Genomic DNA, 23,399 nt, shown 5'->3' with positions numbered 1-23,399 from the left:
TTTTCACATCTATCGCCCTACTAAGATTGGGCTCTTAATAAACTAAAAACATACAAAATGAATTTAAAAGAGCTCTAATAAAGTACCATTGAGGATAGGACAGGAAAGAAAATTAACACAAGTTACTGCAAGCATTTGTAATGTTGAGAAATTATCCAGCACATCTTAGATTATCAATCCTTTCCACTACTAACCTATGGAAAGCAACACATTCCACTACTTAATTTGTATTTTGAATCACTCTACAAAGAGAGAGAAAGCAATTTACAGTGGCACCTTGGTTTAAGAACGCTGCAAACCCTGAAGTAGGTGTTTTGGTTTGTGAACTTTGCCTTGGAAGCAGAACTTTGCCTTGGAAGCCATATTCCGCTTCCTCTTGGGTGTGTTCCATTTGTAAATTGAGTCCCCCACTGCTATGGGAAAGCACGCCTTGGTTTAAGAACGCTTTGGTTTAAGAACGGACTTCTGGAACGGATTAAGTTCGTAAACCAAGGTACCACTGTATGTGAAAATACATCTTTCTTTACTGTCATTTCACAAAGTATACATGCGTGGGAAAATTAGCTAATAATTTCATCATGGTGACTCCAGAAGAAATGATACTAGATTTAACCTCTCTTCTAGTTCCTAAAAGCCAGCTTCCATACTGCTCTGCCAACAAGATCCAAAAGGGGACAAAGAGTTAGAAGGAAGGAAGGAAAATGGCAGACATAACCCAGATGGGAGATTAACTGCTACGAGTTCAGAATCACTTAGATTCACTCAGGTATTTCAAGAGACTGAATTGTCAAGGAAAGCTGCCTAAAAGTTGCTTATTATAAGAAGGTCATCCAGGTAACAAGTCATTACTCATTTTTAAAGAACTCTTAAACTTAAATCTTACTTTAAAAGTTTGCTTCAAAATTACAACATCTATCTAGTCTTTAGGGCAAGTTCAGAGCACTATTAAGACTTTGGATGACTTCATATGAAGCACATCAGCCTCTTATTCCCCAACCAAAGTACTGTGGTCAACAGTAAACTGAAACCCAGACAGATTGGTATTCCTGCCAGCAGCAAGTGTTTAACCATTCTGTGTTTTCACAATTCCACATATGCATGGCCCCCCACATCTGTAAACCTTTAACTGCACCATGCCATTCCAAGTATTTTATAATAAGAAGGTATACCATGTCTTTACCAAAATAGGAACCAGCACTGAAGATAGCAATTACAGAATTCATTACTTTGCAAAAATATATGGACACAAAGAGAAGAAGGGATATAGAAGTTGAGCTTCTAAACCGAATTCCAAGCCTGAATAATTGCAGTACATTTCTACTAGCTTGCAAAATCACCAATAAAAGAAGTTTCGTTTAAATCTAATTTTCAAGTTTTAATTCATGTACTTCTTGAACAAGCTTTCATATGAATTGCTTGCTATAAAAATTAAAATGTATGTTTATAATAAAAGAAAATGTTTAGAAGCATCATTCTAAACCTCTAATAATGTAGCTCAAATGCCTTTTGCACTACATTTTTTTTTTTAGGGAAATGGGAGCAATTATAAATTAATGATTTGTTTGGTTTCTGTTTTTACATATCAAGGACACTAAGCAAGATCATTTACTTGACGCTTAAGTAGACTTCATGAAAGGGGCTGCAATGCATGCACAAGGAGTGTGACCAGAGGGGCAAGCTGATGTTGCAGCTATTCCAATCTCTCCCCTACTCATCACAAATTCATGGATGAGAGCTTTGGCCATGCTGGCTAGGGATGGCGGGAGCTATTTCTCAGAACATCTGGAGGACACCATGTTGGGTAACACAGTTTAGAGGTTTGGGTATGAAATACAGCATGCAAACCAAAAGGACGGCTGGAAGCTATCAATACTCAAAGCTGATTCTCACATTTTCAACTGAACCCATGAATATGCTGTGTAAGCAATCTTGCAGGAGTGCATCATATGCTAAAAAACAAAACAAAATCAAAGTTCTGAGACATGCATAAATTATGTAAATATGCTCACCTGATTTTATATCAAGTAAAAATATGTGCAGAGTGTTTCTGGATCAGACAAGTGGCCCACTGAGTCCAGCATCCTGCTCACACAGTGGCCAATGAGGAACCCATGGAAAGCCTGCAAGCAGGACCTGAGCACAATAGCACTTTCCCCTCCTGTAGTTTCCAGTAACTAGTTGCGTGCTGAGATCCCGGGCCCCACATTTCCCTTAGGTAATAAACACACAAACGCGAATATTTTAGGTTAATGGGGTAAAATAGGCCACAACTTTTTTGGTTACAGAGGTAAGCGGTTTGGCTTAGGCATTGGGTGAAACCAGGCTATATCTTGACTCCTGCCCGTCCGCAGGAGTCTACTAAGGGTAAACCACCAGATGGGGGAGCCCAATGACATATGTGAAATCAGGGCATCCCACGGGTCCCCGTTGGGGTCGTGCCATGACCCTAGCCCACACCCAGGCTTCAGACAGGAACCAAGCCCCCGGATCCCTTTAACAGGATACCCTTATCGAGGAGGGGCAGGGGGAGGCTACAACCTCCCCTCCCATAACTAACTAGTATTCAGAAGCAAACTGTTCCCAACAGTGAAAGCAGAACACAGCCATCAAGGCTAGTAGCCACTGATAGCCTTATCCTTTGTGAATTTGTTTAATCCTCTTTTAAGCTAATCATGAGGACGCACACAGCCTTGGTTGACTTGCAATGAAGACTGCACCCCTGGAAATGACTGGTGGGAGAAATTCCCACCATCACAAAGGACCCTTGAGGCATCAGGGTAGATTTTTCCTGGGAGATGACTTTTAAGAAGCTGGAACCAGCAAAGAGGGTGGGGGTGGAATCAGCACTAAAAAATGCAATGATCTGCACTGCCAGAGCACTGCTGCTTTTTCGTCCACAAAAAGAAACAAAGCTCTGATTTCAGCTGTCAATTTAGTCACCTTGAATCAGTGTCACCATCCCCACCTTTCCCTCCCAATCAAGGTGCTTTGGTACAAGCCTAGTAAAAAAAAAAAAGGGGGGGGGTTAAAAGGTAAAGGACCCCTGAATGGTTAAGTCCAGTCAAAGGCAACTACAGGGTGTGGCACTCATCTTGCTTCAGGCAGGGGGAGCCAGCGTTTATCCACAGACAGCTTTCCAGGTCATGGGGCCAACATGACTAAACCGCTACCAACACACGGAGGACCATGACGAGTGCCAGAGAACATGGAAACACCACTTACACTAGTATACACTTGGAATGGAAAAAGTGTCATTATTTGGAAATAAAAATGTCCAGAGCAGTATCCTTTTATCAAAAATGCACCTAAAACATTACATGGGTGTGATATAGAGCTTGTTGGTCTTCTGTTTCACTATTCTTTCTCTAATAATGATTATATGCACTGTGTAATGAAAACTGATCTGTTAACTGAATGCTGACTTATTTTCTGCTGAAATTTCTTTTTTAACTGAATACCAAGTAATTAGTAATTTGCATGTAACTGTTCAAATTAATTGCATCTTGCCATATGCTGCATTACTCACTTCTCCTTTGCCACTAGACTAATATACGCACAAGCACTCACTCCCACAGAAAATTTGGAACAGCTTCAGAAAACGAGTGAACTTCATTCTCATTCTTCTCCTTTAAGATTATAGGCTGCATGTGTTTTTCTTTTCTTTTCTTGGAATTTATGACTGAAATCTGTTCTTGCAGAGCATCAAATATTTCAGCAGCAATAGTAATTACCACTCATGATTTATTCTCATCACAATAAAGTTGTATTTGGGTACTACAAGGCAATTCACAACAAACAGTTCTAGATTGTAAATTCATCTTTTAACCAATATATAAATGCTGACAGATCTTAAGATCTGTTCAGGGTTCCCAATTTGTTTAGGCCATATTTCCCTGACTAGTTGGGAAAGATCTATTTTAGCCTCTAATTAGCCATTCTTTTCTATAGTTCACCATAATTTCTGCTCATACTTTGGTTACCATTTTACAAGTTCAAGGAAAGAGGAGTATATGCATGGTTCGATGTGCCCCTCCTTTGGCACGAAAGTTTGTCAGCAATTTTTGCACTCAAATTCCCAGTGTTTTCACTGCTCTTAGGCCTGGTCCACAGCTCCACCCCACAGAGTATAAAAGTAAGGGACACTGCCAAAACTTCAGTTCAGTTCGGCTGGGGTGGTTCTCTCCAATCAGGTTAAGTAAACTCAGGAATTACAGGGCTCCTGAGCTTCTCTGGGCTGCCCTCTGGGGAATAGCGTAGCACCCTGGAGCCTAATCCCCCCCCCCAATAAAACCCTTTTGGGGCTGTGTTGTGCACACTTTCTAGTGTCCAAATCTTGGATGAAAATAAGACAAATATTTCTAGAGGGTAATAAAAAGTGCAAAGGAACACTGAGGGCGTTCAAAAATAATAAAAGTAAGCACAAAGCCAAAAACTATTTCAGCTCAACTCTAGTTATTAGACAAAGCTTAAACATTTTATGCATTTGGGATAAGTTATATGTGTAGTTTCTCAAATCTACATAATTCATACAATTCAATTTCCGCTTTCACACATTGTGGTCCTTCAAACTAAATTCTGAATAACCACCTGTCATTCTACTCATTGTAACGTCTGCGGCAGTGTAACCTTTGGAATTAAGTAGCTCAGGACATGCCAACACTTCTCTCTATGAACATTTATAGCTCAGGTGTTTCACTGCCACCTACATTATTAGCATTGCTACAGTAAGTATAATCTTCAGGTGTTGATTGATGAGCTCCATTGTCACTGTTCTGCCAGTGGGAGATATGAAAGAGCTAACTGTATGCTGGAAGGACCAAAGCTACTTACTAATAGGCAGATCAACTACTAGCTTATAACTTACTTCTGAGGTTACAATGGCAGATAGCTGTAGCTACCCAAGTGGACTAGGATAGTTCACTCACAATAAACATAAATTATTTGCACCAGGATATTGCAAATACAACTGCACTGATTTGACAGAGGCATACATGTTTGATTAAAGTACAGGGTGGAATACAGTCCATCTTCCCAGATGGGATCAATTTAAGAGAGATTTCCCCACCCCCTTAGCAGATGATGCACTTATCCCTTTATTGCATGTATAATAAAAAAATAAGAAGGTTATGGTTAGTCAGTGTGGTGTTCTGCATAGTGCTGATCTTGGATAGGTGTCCCTGGGTGGCCATGAAGGTGAAGGGTGCCACTTTGCAACTTTCAGCCTAATCTACCTCACAGAGTTGTTATGAAGATAAGGATATTAGGTAATTGCATTTACATACCCCAAGATTCTTGAATACAATAAACTTTTGAACCCAGTTAGAGAATGCTTGGCTATATTGAATAAAATAGACCATTTCAAACATACCAATGTTAAATAGCTCAGAATATACTGCTGCTAGTCAGTATGGACAATACTAATTGATATGGACCAAGGGGCTGACTTGATGTAGGACAGCTTCCTATATTCCTAAGCGAGACATACTGCTTGCCCCTGAATTAGGAATGGAGAAATGTGCTTATTTACTTACATTGTTGCTTAAAAACAACAATGATCTACTCATGTAATACTTAAATGAACAAACAAGGACATCCTTGGCTTAATGTTCTTTATCACAGCTTGAATTCAAGTGATGTTTGAAAATTACATCCTTGATATCCTGACTTCTAAACATAATCAATAATTCAAGAGATATGCAAACAGAACTTGCAAAATAGGGCTTTTCTGCCTCTCCAGTCCCATGCCCTCCCCCCAAGAAAGCTGTTCCTAAAGGTTGAGGGGATATAGAATGGTATGGGGTATGTTGTGAATGACTGTAACTGGAGGGGGCAACTGGTAGAAATTTGGGGAACCATCTTACATGAGTGGAAGTACCTTACAAGGGAGCTCTAGACCCCAGTCAACTACTTATCCCCTTTCCAAAACCAACCACCATGGCTCCCAAGCTGCTACAGAATTGCCCTTGTCCTTACAGAAACATTTCATCATCCGTAGGAGCTAAGCATTACAAAGACCTGACCATCCTATGGAAAACGTTTGCATTAGAAGCCTTACTGGGCTAAGCTAAAACAATCCATATATTCAAGTATAATACTAAGCATGAAGCAAGGCATTCCAAGAAGCCAAAGAAAGTGCTCTGGACAACAAATGACTTAATCGTAATGTATTTAAAAAATAAATAAATTACAGAATTTCATGAATTTCCCGCTACAGAAGAACTTTCAGTATTCTGGGTGGTAGTCAAAAAATCTTAGTCTGAACAGACCCATTTAAGTCTGCTCTTTGATTTACTTGAATAGCATCCTCAGAGTTTACAGTACCAAAAACAAAAACAAAAAAGTGTTATTGTACCAAATAGCAACTTAGGTCTTGGTGGACTTTGGAGAGATCTCCTTGATTACAGTATAGTCTTGTATGTTATCTGTATTGTGTGACAATGTGTTTTCCTTCCATTCATGATAGCCTGAATGCTCTTAATTGTGAATAATACAAAGACAGTCAAGGTGTTTGTAACAGTTCTTGTTTATTACATACTGCAAAATGAAGTAAAAGCATTTTTAGAAAATAATGACTCTATTCTAGCTTTGAGAGCAAAGAGCTGCTTGGTACAAAAATAGACTAAATCAATCCATCTGAATTCCAGGCACAGCCTCTCCCCTGCCAGAAATAGATATCTATCATCTGCCGAGATTAGGGGCTTTACACTACAGGAACCCCAGAAAAGTTGGATTAGAAAGGCTTAATATTATATATATCCATGAAGTCCTAACATCCTTATTGTAATAAATTCAAGGATTCACTATAGGTGATATCTATTTATATGTTCATAAATAATTGTAGAACTTTATCTGCACAAAAACCAGATTTGACATGGTAGGATTCTGAATGAACAACTGCTCTGGTGATTATAATTAAAAGCTACCACTCTCACAAAGATTTTTCTCGCTAGTAAAAAATGCAATGTTTCTGATCTTTTCAGTGATACAAGGGGGGAAGAGAGCAGTTTATAAACGGAACGCAAGTTCATACATGCAATTCTGATCTTTAATGCCCACAAATCAGACCATTGTGTGGACATTTCTCATTCAAAAGTGCATATTCAATTTCCATGAGCAGTATTTTTCTTGCATCACAACCTCTAGATAGGTAAAAAAAAAAGTTATTTAACATTAATGATTGCTATGCTAATTGCTTCAGGCAAGTGACAAAACACTAGCACTGCAGCTCAAAAACTAAGCTTAAAATTTTAGAAAGAGATTCTAAACACATGCACAATTTTAAAAATAAGTAAGAGAGAGAAACCAAAGCCTCTCTAGACGTTGTAAAAATAAACAAGCATCTGTTATGGATGACATAAGCTTCTCAGTTAGATGGATAGGGGCTGATGCAAGATCTTCTGAAGAGTCTTAACATCCCCAACTTCCACAGTTGTATTGATTCTGTGCCTTCACTTAGAACAAATATCATTTTCTTCACTACTTAAATGGAGAAAGATATGCCCTGCTTTTCAATTCCAACAACAGCTTCACAATGCATATTGCCAAAACAGAATTCCCTGCCTTTTCCATTTGAATTCTTCAATGCAGAACAGCAGCCATGAACTGGACAATCTACAGAAAATGTTGAAGTCCCCATTAATAATTTCTATGGAACTTTTAAGTGTTTTATCACTTTTCTCTTCCTCAACCTATAAACAGGACAAAGAAAGGAATCTGACGAGTTTGTTTTCTAAACTTGCTTATGTCTAAGCTATTTCAAAATTTTATTTATTTATTTTACATGCAGCATGCAATTTATTCTCCAGCTTGCAATATTTTTAACAACCACACAGCTGTGGTTTTTAAAAATAAAATCTTTCCTGTTATGCACAATTAATGATAATGGACATTAGATGAGTAAAGCTTACCAAAAAAAACCAAACCCACATGCTCCTTCTCCAAATCTAATGTGAAGCAAATGTACTTTAACTGTGCATGTTTAAAGGGGCTTAGTTTACCAAAAGAAATTATCCACTTGTAAAAGAAAATACACAATCACTTACCAGCCTTCAGAGAAATTCATTCTTCACCAAAGCCTCAATGCAAACAGCACTTGGAAAAATACGAGGCACAACCCTTTTGTCTTGAAGCTGCTCCCCAATGAGCTGTGCACAGCCCTGCCACCAAGAAAAAGCATCCTGGCTCTGAGAGTTGCTAGCTAGAAAACCGATACAAGAGTGATGTCACACTGCTTCTGAAAAATTACTGAACCTCAGAATCATCAGCACTGATCTCTCAAGTTAAACACTGTTGTGTAACAAGAGGCATTCTGAACACGAACACACACACACACGCACACACACACACACACACTTCACCCAAGACAAACATTCCCCATTTCCTTTTCCCAGCAAAGGCCCCAATTACATTTAGCTTAGACCCCATGAAACATCTATTCTAAACCGCACATTATTTTATTCACCCTCACATGGTTGGATTTTAGCTGTAAGATCACTTAGAGAAAGTGGTGTTTTGGTATCTATGAATTAAAGCATCCTGAGTGATCCAGGTCTTATGCTTTGCTCCTTACAAACATGCTATTCCTTGCTTGCTTGGAGAAAATGAGAAACCGATTCCTGATCTCTTAATGCTTATTTCCTCCTCAAAAAGCTAAGAACTTAACACTTGAATTTAGCAAGTTAGTAAATCTCCCAATACTACAATTGCTCTCACATCAGCACTTCTGATCGGCTCAGTTTTTAATGGATTACATCCAATATACTTCCAACAGATCTGTTTTTATAGTCTGTTCTTAAAATTTGCTTCTGAAGAACAGGCACGCATAATCACAACTTTTACAGGTGACCAAGATTTAAAAGGAATAAAGAATGAAATACCATCTCACCCCTATGATGACAGAATAGTATATTTGTCAAGCAACTTTGACTAAACAACATTTGTCCCAAGTGTTTATGTTATTACAAAAGAAAAGAAAAAACTTCATTTCCACGACTGCTGGCAGTTCACCCTGCTTTACTGTTTTGAAGACAGAATTTCCATTGTGCAAGGAAAGAAATATGCATTCTTATCAACATGTTCTAGCCTTTGTAAGCCTATTTTGTTACTTTCAAGGAATGGCAGAAACACACTGGGGAAGAAAAGCTTTTGTAACAAAAGAAATGGCAAGCGACAAGAAGCACAAATGAGACTGTGCTGTCTATAAACATGAACACAAAAACACTTACACACCCTCACATAATAAAAGCCTCAATCAGTACTGGAGCAGAACACAATCAGCTTCTTTACCAGTTAAGGGATCATGGGCAAGTTGAAATATTATGCGCTCTCTCCTGTGTCTGGTGCAAATTTTCCTAGCTAAGGAGTACATTGGCACAAGCCTTGGCATAAGAAGAGCCCCACTGGATGAGGCCAGTGGCCCATCTAGTCCAGCATCCTGTTCCCACCATGGCCAACCAGATGCCTGTGGGAAACCCATAAGCAGGACCCGAGCACAAAACCACTTGCCCTTCCTGCAGTTTCCAGCAACTAGTACCCAGAAGCAATGCTGCTGCCAACCGGCCATGGCTAATGCCTTACCAGTGTTTGATCTTAAGCAGAATTTGAAACTAGCTTGGGACAAGGAACATTATGTCATCACTGGTCCTTTAAATCCATCACCACAAAACAAAAAGATAGAAAGCACAGAATCAGGCCAGGGCAGCATTTCTCAAAATTTATTAAAGCACAACTTGATTTACTAGCACAGTGATTTTCAAAGGGTGTGGCGTGCCACACAGTTGCGTCAGGAGAGGATGGTAAGTGTGGTGGGAAGATTCAATAACAATCAAATAAACATTTAAACATTTCAATACAGTATCAAAATATTTCTACAGCCAGAAGCAGCATCCACACCTCTCTTCAAGAGCATTGGCTATTCTTCTACAGTACTCCACAACTATTTTGTTGTGAACAGGGATTTTCAACTCTGAAAAATATGATCAGAAAAGAGAAAGTCTTCTTTGTGTTGAGGAGGAGATGACAGTTTGTCTCAAATCAGACCTAATATACATGAGATTACCTGGCAAAAGCAAGCTCACATCTCTCATTGAGTTTCCATACAAACTCAAGGTACATATGTAAGAGGCTCATTTATAATTATATGTTCTTAGGTATCTGCATTGTATTATACACAAAACTCTTAGTCTGTCCCAAATTATTTTTATCTAATTTATAGCCAAACCATAGTGTGTCTTGCTGCTCACACACAAATACTATCTTGTGACACATTAAATAATAACAAAATTATTATGGCATAAGCTTTTGAGGACTTAAATGCAAGCCATATTCATTAGATGCATGAAGTGAAAACTTGGCAGGTATAAAAAGGGGGGGGATTAAGGTGAGAGTTGAATGCAATGAGATGCAGAAATTACAGTCATTGATAATTAGAGCTTCAATGTATGTTACATTGGCACACCTTTACACTTTTGCAATAACAGACAGATGATAATTTACTCACCACTATGGAGATGATTCTGCTAATACTTGTTAGTAGGGCAGGGAACCATTTGCAAGAAACAGCCACAGACAGTTACTGGCTACAGAACAATTATTGTGTGCACAAGCACTCAACTGTTGTAAAGAGCAAATCGCAACACAACACACATTTTTGTCATTTATCAACAACACTACTACACAGGTACATCCCTATTGCAAATAATACGTGGCGTGTCTAATTATGATCCACGTATGTGGAGTTGGGGCAGAATTCAGGCAATGGAAGTGTCTTGGCAGCAGCACTTGCTGCTTGAGTTCTCCCCTCAACAAATCCAAACACACCATCATTGCTGCAGGCAGCAGTAATAATTAAATGCAGCAGCTGTAGGTTCCCCCTCCTTCTAAGGCTGGCTGTATTATTAGTGAGAGCAACCAGCAGAGCATAGGCTGGGATCACTTTCAGTTGGCAGAACAGCCCAGCTATGCCATCTGCCAACGCTGCAGGAAGCAGCTGAGCCCGGAGGTGGGGGGCAGCCTCATCATGTACCTGTGCAGGCAGCACCAGTCCCTCCTCCTTTAGGAAGAGGTGGAGTCAGAGAAGGAAGGGAAGAGGCATGCAAAGGAGAGCAAGAAGTCCTTCTCCCACTCTCAAGCTCCCTCCGTCACTGAAGCAGCTTCGCTAGGCAACTCAAAAGGATTTGGGAGAAAGGGAAGGGAAGTGAAAACCAAGTCACTTTAAGATTACATGAAATCACATGAGAGACCCTGAAAGTCAGTACTGTATAAAGGAATAAAGAAGATTGTTACAAGTAACCAGAAGTCTTAAGCAAGGAATGCAGAGAGTATCTCCAGTGCTGCTTGGAGCTAGAGGCAGGAAGTTGAAACTGAAGTCACTTCCAGGAGCACCTAAGGAAGCAACAAGTTCCTGCCTTGAGCCTATGAGCAGAGCTAATCCCACTTGAGTCCAAGAGGCCAGCATAGGAGATTAGGTTTTTAAACAATAATGCCAACAACAGCTATGCTAGCAACAGAAAAACATTCACTTTTAGTTCCACAAACCCTAAAGGCTTGGATGTGATGGGGAGAGAGGGAGACCTGTTTTCAGAACCATTAACATCTTCTGCTCCCTCTTGTGGTGAAAATATTTCATCTCTTGCCAGCTTTCATGAAATAATGCAATCCAATTAATGTATTTTGTTATTCGACAGTTACAGCCCTTAGAAGTGATTACAGAACAAACAAAAAAACTATTCTGAGAATCTTGAAAAAGCAAAGTTTGATCATACATGCTTTCCTCCAACAATCAGCCCACTATGTCAATGGAACTAATCACATGTGGATGGATTTTTCTTCTGAAGGAAAATGAAGTCCCTTGAGTTAAACTTGGTTAGAACAATTTTGACAAAAAAAGAAAACTGTCCCTAGAATTTTGCAGAATTGTCAGAAAATTTTGAGAAGTAAATTTAGGCATATTATATGATTACTTCAAAACACACTACACGAGGAGTAAAATGTGAATGTAGTTCTTGTAAACCAATGTAGAAACACCAAAGAAATTTGTAACATTCTTAGAATCATAGAATTGTTGAGCTGGAAGGAACCCACCCTGAGGGTCATCTAGTCCAACCCCCTGCAATGTAGGGATCTGAACACACAGTCTTCCATCCAATTTGAAACTATATTGGACCATGCATAGCTTTGCAAATGTGCTAGCAGTTTTATTCACTGCAGAATCCCTTATAGTCATAATAATTGAGCGTGGTGGTGGAAACACTCTAGGTGGAAGTATTAAGACGATGGCAGCTGGTGTGCTTATAATGTTCTGGGGTAAAAGTTAGTGTTATGGTAAAAATATTGCTCAAGCTGTAACTCAAGCAGTAACCCCCAAGTTACTGGTTACAAACTTAACAGTAGCAGCCAGGCGCAAATAGGCTGCAGCAGAATCTAACCTATTACAGTGGTACCTCTGGTTAAGAACTTAATTCGTTTCAGTACCACTGTATTCACAATAAAAACTGTACTTTCCTACACAAGTACTGTGTACTGCCAAGTAGGACTTAGCTAACTTTGAGGCTATCATCAGCTCTTTAATACCCAAGAATAGGACTCCATTGAGAATTGTTACTGAAGTAAGGGGAAATGCATTCTGGAAAATCCAAAGATCATTTTTAAAGGATGATAACATGTCCTAGGGCTATTTAAAGCTACAGGTAAAATATGGAATGTGATGCTCCTCAAAGCATTTTGAAAATTCAACATAGGTTTGCCATAGAAGCAACCTACTCCCAAAGCTCTCTGCAGAACCTTGAATCAAATTTTCCTTTCAACATAAAAGCATAGGGAAAACGTCCTGTCCTTTCACTCCCGCGCTTTCTCCTCACTCTAGTTCCAATCCATCACAGAGGCACAATATTAAGTAACAGACAAAAACAGCAAAGGAGCAGGTGCCAAGTAACACAAACATCAGTACCAGCTCTGAAGGGAAAAGTCCTTGTCAACTGGCAACTTGAAGAGTGAGTGAAGGATTGATGAAGAGCATTTTTTTTTTGACATCCTCAGCCAAACCGTGCAAAAAGCTCTCCTAATGGAGTGGGATGACAGTCAGCTTTGACCTGTTTCTTTATTTTTTATTTTTACTTATAGATTTCGCCACTCTTTTTGCTTCCTCGCTTTTTACTGAAGGGAGAAGAATGTACTTGCATATAATTAAGACAAAGGGCTTCACCGCCACACCATTACAAGGCCATACCAGGATGAATGTATGAAATGGGGTTTCAGCCACTAAACTGGGGACTGGAATAAAGACACACAGGACAATCACAAAAGGGAATTTCAGGAATAGTATGATATGTACTGTGCTGAATTCTGTGAGCACCTGGAGGCCCTCAGTAGAATAAAACATAATTTGTGTAAAAATATTTAACGGGTTGCTTCTGTTACCGGAAAAATCCGAGGGCTCCCTTGGACAAAAGTAAAGACACCAACCAGAGTAACTTGGAGCAAATCAGCAGCCTGTAGGCTTGGCCTTTATTGTACTGTTGCAGCAGGGTGTTCCTCTCACTCGCAGGAGAGAGGAAAGACCCAGAACAATGGTGTGCAAGACCTTATAAAAACTTTTGAAATTCCCCTCCTCTAGGTCAAGCCCACCCCCAGAAACATCATGCATACATTACAGAAAGGAGGGGTTGAGGGAGGAGTTGTGGTAGTAACCTGAGTGTCCTGTCACCTGGCTGGTTCCTCCTTTCTCCCCCTCCCATGAACCAGTTGTGAATAACAAAGAAAAGGTGCAGTTTCCTTCCCCCTGAGGGGAATCCGGCCATGGTCCTTTTGTTGCTGTCTGCCCTGAATATACAACCATATGCAGTCCATTGTGTTCATGAAGGCGGTGAGTCTGAGCCCATCAGGATGCTTATCTAGCTTGTCATGCCCCTCCAGGTGCAGTACAGGGGATTATGGCTGACCGTCACCAGGTCACCCCTCTTAGCTAGTCCTTGAGATATGGAGTAGAATAAAAGTGGAACAGTGCAAATCTGATGTATGGTTGATTTTCTATGAATTTATAACAGAAGTGTAGCGTATGTAGTGTGTGAGTGTGAGTGTGTGTGAAGTCTGTACAAACTGAATGATTGGGGGGGGGGTTTCCTGCTACACTTCTAAGTATTGATCTCATACTCTTAGCACTTGTTTCTGTGCTTTCACAGCAGTTGTATTTTATTCTGCTGAGGACCTCTTTCACCCAGGGATTCCTTGATTTTAATTCATTGCAATCCATAGTTAATAGTTTTGCGATAAGATACTGTAACATTTTACGTGATACCAATAAAGATGGATACATTTATGATTTGTATTTCTCTTTTGTGCAACAGAGCTTTATACTGTAGGCCAGGGGTCCTCAAACTTTTTCAGCAAGGGGCTGGTCCACTGTCCCTCAGACCTTGTGGGGGGCCAGACTATATTTGGGTTGGGGTGGGGGGAATAAACGAGGGACGATGAGCAGCTTGCGAAAGGGATCTGGAGAAGGGCTCTTTTAAATGGCAGCCATTTGAGAGGGGCGCTCAGCCAACTGCAGCTCCTGTGTCTTGCGAGTGGCAGGGCTGGCGGCGGCGGGGGGACAATGAGCGGCACACGAAAGGGCTCTGGAGAGCCAGCTCCCTTCCTCCTCTAGGCAGGATGGGGAGAAGCCAGGAGGAGGGAGGGGGGAGGTGGCGCCGCCACCGCCGTGTGATGGAGGAGGGAAAGAGTACGCATGCTGGCGATCCACGCGGTGATTCTTGGACCGTCCGTGTGACAGATTCAGAAGGCAATTGGGCCTGATCCATCCCCCAGACCTTAGTTTGCCGACCCATGCTGTAGACAAACATATTATTTGGAGCTCATTACTGCTTTTGTATTTTGGTAATTGTGTCTATCCCTCATCCTCATCCCTTTTGACTAATTGTTGATCATGAAAATGGTTACAAAAGCTGTAGCAGCCAGACTGCAACTTCAAAGCTGAATATTCCAATCTAAGTGCCAACAAAGCATGTTCTAGAACTGTAAAAGAAAGTCCACGGAGCATTTGCTATGAGAACATTCCAACTCGATGTATGGTGGACCTTCTGATTTAATTCAGTGGAGCCGCAATATAAGCTTATTTAGATTTACAGCACAGATACCCACTAAAAGGACAAAGTAATAGCTGGTAGCAGAAGAAGCTTATCTTCTAAGTGGACTAGCCTCTATTTGCAATCTGCCGATTTCAATAAATGTTACGCTTCAGTTGGGAAGAACACAGGCATTTGTTCTCAATGCTGAAGATAATTTTTTTTTCTAATCGTAACAACACATGCTGACATTTGAAGAGAAATAAGAATATTACTTCTTAAAAACAGTCATGTTCAAGAATTAGAATACCATTAGAGACTCCAGCTCCCTCTCCATCACCACTAGCAGTCTTCCCAGCTGCCTTATCAAAGGGATGTATAATTTGTTTGGTTCTGCCAAATAAACTGTCAAGTGTGCTTTAATCTCTTTGCTTAATATTCTGAATAGCTTCTCTCTGTGATGGAGGTAAACCAAGTGGTACCAGAGTATCCCCTGCTTTCACAAATGAAAGAAAATCAGAAGCATGCATGAAGCTCTCCTTTTTCAGTTTTTGAAGAGGGACACAAGGCTCTTTGCTCTTTTGCTCATGTGTGCAAGGCTCCAATATGGCTCACATCTATACTGCTCTTTCCAACCGCAGCTGGAAACAGACACTCCTAGCCACTGAAGCCACCTGTGCCTCAAGTGACAATGCTGAATCTATGAGTAATCTCAAGGTGCAAAAACCTTCTCCTTCCAAGGCAGTGAAACCCCGTCCACAATAGGCTGTCTTCCTACCTCTTGGACTTATAAAACATTAACACCTCTATCTTCACAGGATCCAGCAACTCCCATGTTTTTGACCTCCCATAACTACTCTCTGGAAATGGCACTCCAGTTAGGAGCAGAACCACTGAAGTACAGTGCGCCCCCAACTTCAACTTCCTTCAGACTCTCCAGAATAATACCATGGTCAATGGTATCAAAAGCCACTGAAAGATCAAGAAGAATGAGCAAGGTCACTCTCCCCCATCTCATGCCCCTCTTCTTTCTGTGTATTTTGAATGCGCATCAATAGCCTCACCATAATTTAATACTCATTTCCTTCAGTTTTTTTCCAAAGTGCTGTGCTTTGCAATATAATTTTACATCATGGTTTTCCTCTGGATAACATCTTTTGGTGGCAGTATCTTTTGTTGTGCAACTGAGAATCTATTCACTTCACACCAACTTTAAATGTGGGTATCAAAATCATTAAGAATTCTCCCACAATAGAAATATAAAATGAGGAGAGTACAAGTACTCCAAGATTTATTGTTAGAAAAATCTACAAAGGGAACATTTCTATGCCTAGTAGTTGAAACAAGTGATGCAAATTTCCCTCCATCATATTGGGCCAACCATTCAGCTGACAGCCAATCAAGCCATGTGCATGATGGAATACAATTACAGCTGAGTTTCCTCATCACCTACTTGAACCTGCTTTGATTGGGAGAATTTGCAGTAGCAGCCAGAAGCAAATAGGCTGCAGCAGAATCTAACCTATTACAGTGGTACCTCTGGTTAAGAACTGGTTAAGACCTCTAGTTCTGTAGGTCTGTTCTTAACCTGAAAATGTTCTAAACCTGAGGTACCACTTTAGCTAATGGGGCCTCCCGCTGCCGCCGCTCGATTTCTGTTCTCATCCTGGGGCAAAGTTCTTAACCAGAAGTACTATTTCTGGGTTAGCGGAGTCTGTAACCTGAAGTGTCTGTAACCTCAAGCATCTGTAACCCGAGGTATCACTGTACAATATTTGCTATTACGATAAAAAATTCTTTTTCTGTGCTTCTTCCCAACCTGAGCCTTACTGAGATAAGACCAATTAAAATCAATACCAATACCAATCCAGGAAGCCTACTCTGCACCATGGGAGTTGTAAAACAGCTATTTTTATAAACTGAGCAATCGGGCAGAAAGCAGATAATTGCACAATTGGCCAGGTGCATTAAGAAGGGGTTTTCTTACTTCCTTTGAAGCATTTAAGTATTTGCCACTGCCAAAAGCAAGATATCCGATTTGATGAATAAATGGGTTGATTCAGAATGACATCTCTTATCTTGCTAATCTAGACACAGTCAGTTTAATTGCACTCCATCATTATGTTTTCTACTGATAGTGTCCTCAGTACAACAGTGAACAGAGAAAATACCTTGCCCAAGGAACACAGCACAATCCAGTGGAAGCAAAAGACATTTTCATTGTGATTTATATTAATATACTTAATATACTCCAACTATTGATATCCAGATAATGTGATTCCTAGAATCAACATACAGGATTATTTCAACAAGAATTCATGTGTTATGCTTAAGCATCATACGTTTAGTCTAATCAATCCATTTACAGGGTGGCATACTACCATGTGCATATCTATCAAACCCTTATATTTCACGAGGGATGAACCCATGTATTTCATGAGTGATGGAAATTTCTATGTGCTTTAAAAATACACACTCCTGGTGGTCTTTTTCTTCTCAATGCATCCAGCTTTTCCCTAGTAGCAGTGAGTTTATACTGAGCTTCTCAGTACTGTATCAGCTATACTGTATACACATTTTAAAGGCCCCAAAGAAAATATGACCCTTTGGCATATTAGAGACCTGTTTTAGCCTCTTCCAGAAATCTACTCTGGTACCTAATTTCTCCCCTTTCTGTACACTACAACAGTAAGCAGCATATTAAGGTAAGGAGTAAAATACTCTTATACCAGTAAGCAGTGATGCTTTTGGAATTATTCTTTTTATTCTTAAGAAATCTTTTTGGAAACTGCATTCAGGCTTGTTGGTTTGTTTTTTTAAAAAACCCAATCAAGCAGTATATAAATTTTACAAAATAATAAATAAACCAAACTAAAACACTGATTTCAGACAGAATCTAGTCTCCATACTGAATGCCACCACAAGGCATACCGAAACAGAAGGCAAAAGTACCGTTTTCTATGTTCACATACCATTTTTCTTCCCTATCCTCCACCCTGCAATAACCTCAAATCTCCTCTGAATACTCTGGAGTAGATTGGAAGAGTTCAGGAGCTGCAGGGGAGAAGGGGAAGTCCTGTCTCATCTGCTGGTGCTACGCTGGACCTCATTCATAATAACTAAAGCCTATGTTATGGCATTACAGATTATCTTGAATGCTGTAAGTACACAGACACAAGCAATTCGGGGGGACGACGACTTGGTAAACATAATACAAATTCAAAGAGTATTTGATTGGGAGCGAAGAGAAGAGCCAATATTACACTGCAGTATTACCTTATATTAGGCCTTCCCCCTCCAACCACAATTCCTCCAAGATGCCAGCATTGTAGAAAAATGCCTACTTCAGGTATGCCAGGTCTGCCAGGATTGATTCTTGTTTCTTATCAGACCCCTGTGATGTTTCACAACCTATCTTTGGAAATCCCCCTTGGTTTTGAAAGTAGCTTGTCATATGGCAAGGAGGGCTGCTGTTCAAAAGGCAGTACTGTCTAATTTGCTTGACAGCAGCTCTCCAAGGTCTGCCAGGTCTCTCCCAGGAACCATATTCTCTGAAATCTTTTTAGCTACCAAGGGATGAACCTGGGACCTTCTGCATGTAAAACATGTGTTTCCCACAGTGAAACTTTGTGTGTTTATTTCTTATTGCTCAAAATGAAAAACTGTCACTGTTAGGCATGTCCTCAGATCCATAGGCAGTATGAAACCCTACCCTTGTGTAGCAAAGATTTCAAACACCCTATAAACACATATTGTTCCAGATTTGTGTATTCTTCCTAGCCCTGCTAGTTTTACTGAAAACCCTAGTGAACAAAAATCAGCAAGCCTCTCTTCACAGAATATATCTATTCATAACATCCTTCAACCCCTGCAGAGAGAGCTCTACATTAATCAGCAAGCAGCAGCGTGTGTGTTTCATATAGGTATTCGCACTGGAGAGCATGCTGTGTATGATACAATAAAAAAAATCAAATTGCTTGCAAAAGCATACATGATGAGCTTTCTAGAGTGAGCATTAGCCTCTTAAAAGGTACTCAAGCTTACCTCGTGTATTTTTACATGAAAGCATTCTGAACACTGGGCTATAAAATGTGTTAAATTTCCAAATATTAGTTATTATGCTGATGTAATTTGTAACGTGTGAGTTTTCCAACATGAAACCAAGTCTAAAAATGGCATCACAGGTGTGGAAACAATCCTCTAGATTTTCACATTTTCTGAATAAGCTGAACACATAACTGTTTATAGAGGAATTACTCAAAGAAATAGAGATAGATGTGGGCTTAGTCTTAGTGACTACTGTCTTGGCAAATCTTCTGTTATTGAAATTACTTTAAACACTGTGAGCCTTCATAAAAACATGTGACCATCACAATAATAAACAATAGCACCATCTTTATAACTTGGTATGTACATGGTACCTACAGATACATTTATAGTACCCATTTACATCATTTACTGCTTGCACGACAAGAATTTAAAATGAATTGAAAGGTGGAGACCCCGCCTTTGCCTGAAAGCAATCTGTTTTGTACCTAATCCTTCCTCTCCTTTTTAAAACCTCTACAAAGTGCCTAGCTATCATCCCCAAATAAGATACAACGTTCAACTAGTGAGCCAAAATGCTTACATGCATGCAATCTTTTTACGCATACTTGTGTATGTTCACGGATCATTTTGCATCAGGCAACAGGTACCTGCCCTTAAAATTACAAGGTAACCATTCTTAAATCAGTTTATAATCTGATTGTTTAAAAAGAATTTTATTTTCAACAGTATCTATTTGATCAGTAGGCACAAACTACATGGTTCACCTTTAGCATTTTTATGTTTAAGTTAAACAGACAAGACACTTCTGCAAAATGCAATGCAGAATATAGAATCTTGAACAGCTGAGGGAATAATATGGCTATGAAAAATAATTAGACATGTTTAACAAAATGCTTGTCAAATAAATTATACTCATTTCAAAAGGTTACTCAAATCATTCAGTACAAATAGAAGCAACATTACCTACCATTAATTTTACTTCATGTAAGTATATCCACACATACCTCCCACTGCACACAAACAATTTCTTAAAGTTTACTAAAATAAATTGCCTTCTGTTTCATATAGTGCCTAATATCAAGATTAAACAAATATATTAAAGTATAACAGAACTGTTTTTGCTAGGAACTATACAAACAATGAATGCTATACGATTCACTCTGTAATTGTTTTGAAAACATTGATCATCATGCTTTTGAAGAGCCTCAACAGGCAAAGAAACAGATTTAAACTACAACCAATACAGAACATGAAGAAATTTACACATCTGAAAGATATTACTAGGACAATTAGGCATGTGCAGCCCATAGAAGGGAAAATAAGCCTCATGTCAGTTTTTCATTCCTGCTATAGAATGGTCCTGCTTCCTTGAAATCTTTTTTGTAAAGGGCATGCTACTTTACTTCACTCCACTGGTAATGGTCACACACAACAATTAAATGATATTCTTGCTACTGCCAATATAGAAACTCAGTTCAGATGACGATAATAATCTGTTGTTATTCAATTGCGTAAAGAAATAAAGAGTATTTCTGGGGCTAGACTTGGAAGCAAAATAAAGCTATATTCCTGTGTTAGACACAAGGGAGAGGAAAACATAGCCCATATTAACTCACCTAGAACAGCTTGTTGTTGAAATTGTGCTCTTGCTAAATTCAGGCTTATCTCCAACTTAAGTCTTCAGTTCTACTAATAAATCATGTACTCGCAAACATAACAGTGACAAAAGGACATGCTGTGCTCTTTTCCTTCTCACTTCGATGACTGTTTCACTGACGGAGCTCTGAGAGGCTGCAATCTCAGAGTAAATATTCAATATGAGCATGCTCTGTATCCACTTTGAAAAAACAGTCTGATGCTAGGCATCTCTGTGTGTGATGGCCTACTTTCAAAGCAACACAGGGCTGTAAATCAAATTTTTAAAAAATCACTAACTGCAATAAGCAAATCAGAACCACCATGAAGTATTGATTTTCTGCTCTCTCATGACCTCTCTATCCCCCTAGAATTAATTGGACCATGTGTGCAAGAGGCTATTTGCAACACTAGGCTGTAACATATACCCAGACTTCAATACTATTCTTTGATAGATGAGAATAACACTTAACTGGATCACCATTTGACCCTCAAATCTTAGCAGAATATTCTTTCAACTGTAAATTTTGCACCCGAAGGTTCATGTTAGTATTCGTAAATCTAATCCACTTTAGTCTGGTACTATCTAGCATCCTTAGTTTGTTCTGTACACTGGTCTGTACCCCAAAAAAGTATGCTGTTTCGCAATATAATTAGAAAAGACCAACTCTAACACTGCACTTTGGAATTGTATTCATCACAGCTTAACTGACTTACAGATAGCTGGCAGGCCATGGAAAAACAGCAAACCAACTAAGATTTTTATTTAAGTTATTTAACACTGCACTTAAGTACTCCCATGGCTACTTAAGTTGTTTCTGTTTAAATCCAGTGAAACCAGATTTCACTGTTTTACTATCATTTCAAATAAAAAATAAATCCAATATAAAACAGACTCATTCCTCATCAAATGAGATAGGCAGTTCTCACTCACCTTTTCTGAACTCTTCCTACTAGGTCTGGGAAATGGAGTTTGTCTGTACTTTATTAGATGTCTAAGCTTCTCCAGTCAGTGAGTGAGATTCAATGCAACTTTAGCACAAGAAGTTTAAGAGATGACATTGTGTAAGTGGTAGAACACAAGCTTAATAAGAGTATTTTGTAACGGTTGTTAATACTCTAATAGCAGCAGTAGTTGCACTAGAGATTGTTCAACATCTTTGCAAGCGCAATATACCCTCTGGATTTGGCAGTTGCACTACACTAAAACCAAGCCTCCTGACAGCAGAATTACTGCTGAAATGAGTGAACTGCCACAACTGAATATCACCTATTGCTAACAGTTGGTATATCATCTGAAACTGAACATTCCAATTATCGATCTACTTTTGTTGTTAAAACTAGGAGAAGCTTCAAAAGAGCCAAATTAGCAAGAGAAGAACAAAGGTAACATTATGGTATTTACAAATTAAGGATGTGATAATGGGAAATACAAGGAATAAAAGTGCAAAGAATATGACATAAAACTTGATTAATCTAAGTAGTCAGAAATTTGATCCTTGTAAACTCTTTTCTCAAATATGTACCGTATAACATCTTATTAGAGAAGACAAAAGATACTAAAGATGCTGCTTCACTGTAATGAGAAAGGGGGGGGGATATTTGCAAAAGAACATACCTATAAAAAAATACACCTGCTGGTTAGGTGCAATAATATATTTCACAAAATAATAATTTTAACATCCTTGTTAAATAAAGAGATGTGAGGTTGCACACCTTCAAGTTCACTTACGCAAGTTTCACCTGTCTTCATACTCCTTCCGCCCATATTCTGAGCTACTACATGCATACTTTGCATGCTCCCCTCCCAACTCCCACAGTGAGTTGCCAGGAGGAGCAGCTGCCATTGAATCTTGGAGGGCAAAAGAACACCAGCCCACAGACAGCATCCATAGCATTGCTATGGAGACTGAGCACAAACTTCATCTCCCTCCTTCACCCCCTGCCAGAGCGAAAGAGAACGATGGAGCACATAGCATGCAAGAAAACAGGAAGCTAAATCTATTCCAATCCACTACAAGAACATAGCACAGCTAGATCCTGATTTTATTTCCATCCTTCTCCTAAGAGAGATTGTTTTGATGAGGGGCGGGAGTGAGAAAAGAAGCAGCAGAAGCATATCTCTCCAAATGGAACCCTACAATACAAAGCTCTATTCTCAATGGACCATTTCTCTCCCATTCCTGCTTTGAAGATGGAGAGAGTACCTGCAGGAACAGTCCTCATCAATTGCCGTTTCCTGCTCCCAACTTAGAACAGGAGTGGAATCTAGAGCCGCTGTCAGACAGAGCACCAAATCTGGGGGATGAGGAAGAGTGGAGTGCTCCTGGCAGCCATGAGGTTTTGGCTGGCAATCAAGGTCAGACAAAAATTTTGTAACTTCACTTAGAAATATGTGGTAAGCAATGTTAATGAGTAAGCTACCAACAGCAGTTGAGATATGCATATAAATGTCTCTCTCTACTCTATAATATTACATATGGGTGGACAGGTGGGTGGACACACATGTACAGACTTCAATGACTTCCAAGAATCCCTTGGTTCTTGGATTGAAAGTAGCTATAGAAAAAAACAAACCATTCCCTCTTGTCAATCTTTAATGAAAATGTATTTAACTTCTTCATAAGAATATAGGCGTAGCATTACATGCAAACA

General features: G+C 39.5%; 1 protein-coding gene across 39 annotated transcripts in view; it reads right to left on the bottom strand.

The window, feature by feature from the left end:
• Window positions 1–23,399, bottom strand: part of PLEKHA5 (pleckstrin homology domain containing A5) — a 172,107-nt gene that overhangs the window by 83,620 nt on the left and 65,088 nt on the right. For 2 of the 39 annotated variants that reach the window (XM_083401830.1, XM_083401826.1), the window contains exon 1: window positions 20,726–20,872. The exons of 28 other annotated variants lie outside the window; for them this stretch is intronic. Coding sequence is in view for 5 of the 11 variants with exons in the window: in XM_083401820.1 (XP_083257946.1) it covers window positions 8,043–8,062 (20 nt within the window). In the remaining 6 variants the exon portion in view is untranslated. Of the gene's footprint in view, window positions 1–8,042; window positions 8,261–8,884; window positions 9,029–20,725; window positions 20,904–23,399 lie in introns of those variants that run through there. 9 more of the 39 variants (XM_083401810.1, XM_083401823.1, XM_083401820.1 and 6 more) reach the window with 8 other exon arrangements.

Source organism: Podarcis tiliguerta (assembly GCF_965153285.1).
Source record: "Podarcis tiliguerta genome assembly, chromosome: 10".
NCBI lineage: Eukaryota > Metazoa > Chordata > Lepidosauria > Squamata > Lacertidae > Podarcis > Podarcis tiliguerta.
Note: the sequence above shows the minus strand (reverse complement) of the source record. Positions and strands in the feature narration are given on the sequence as shown.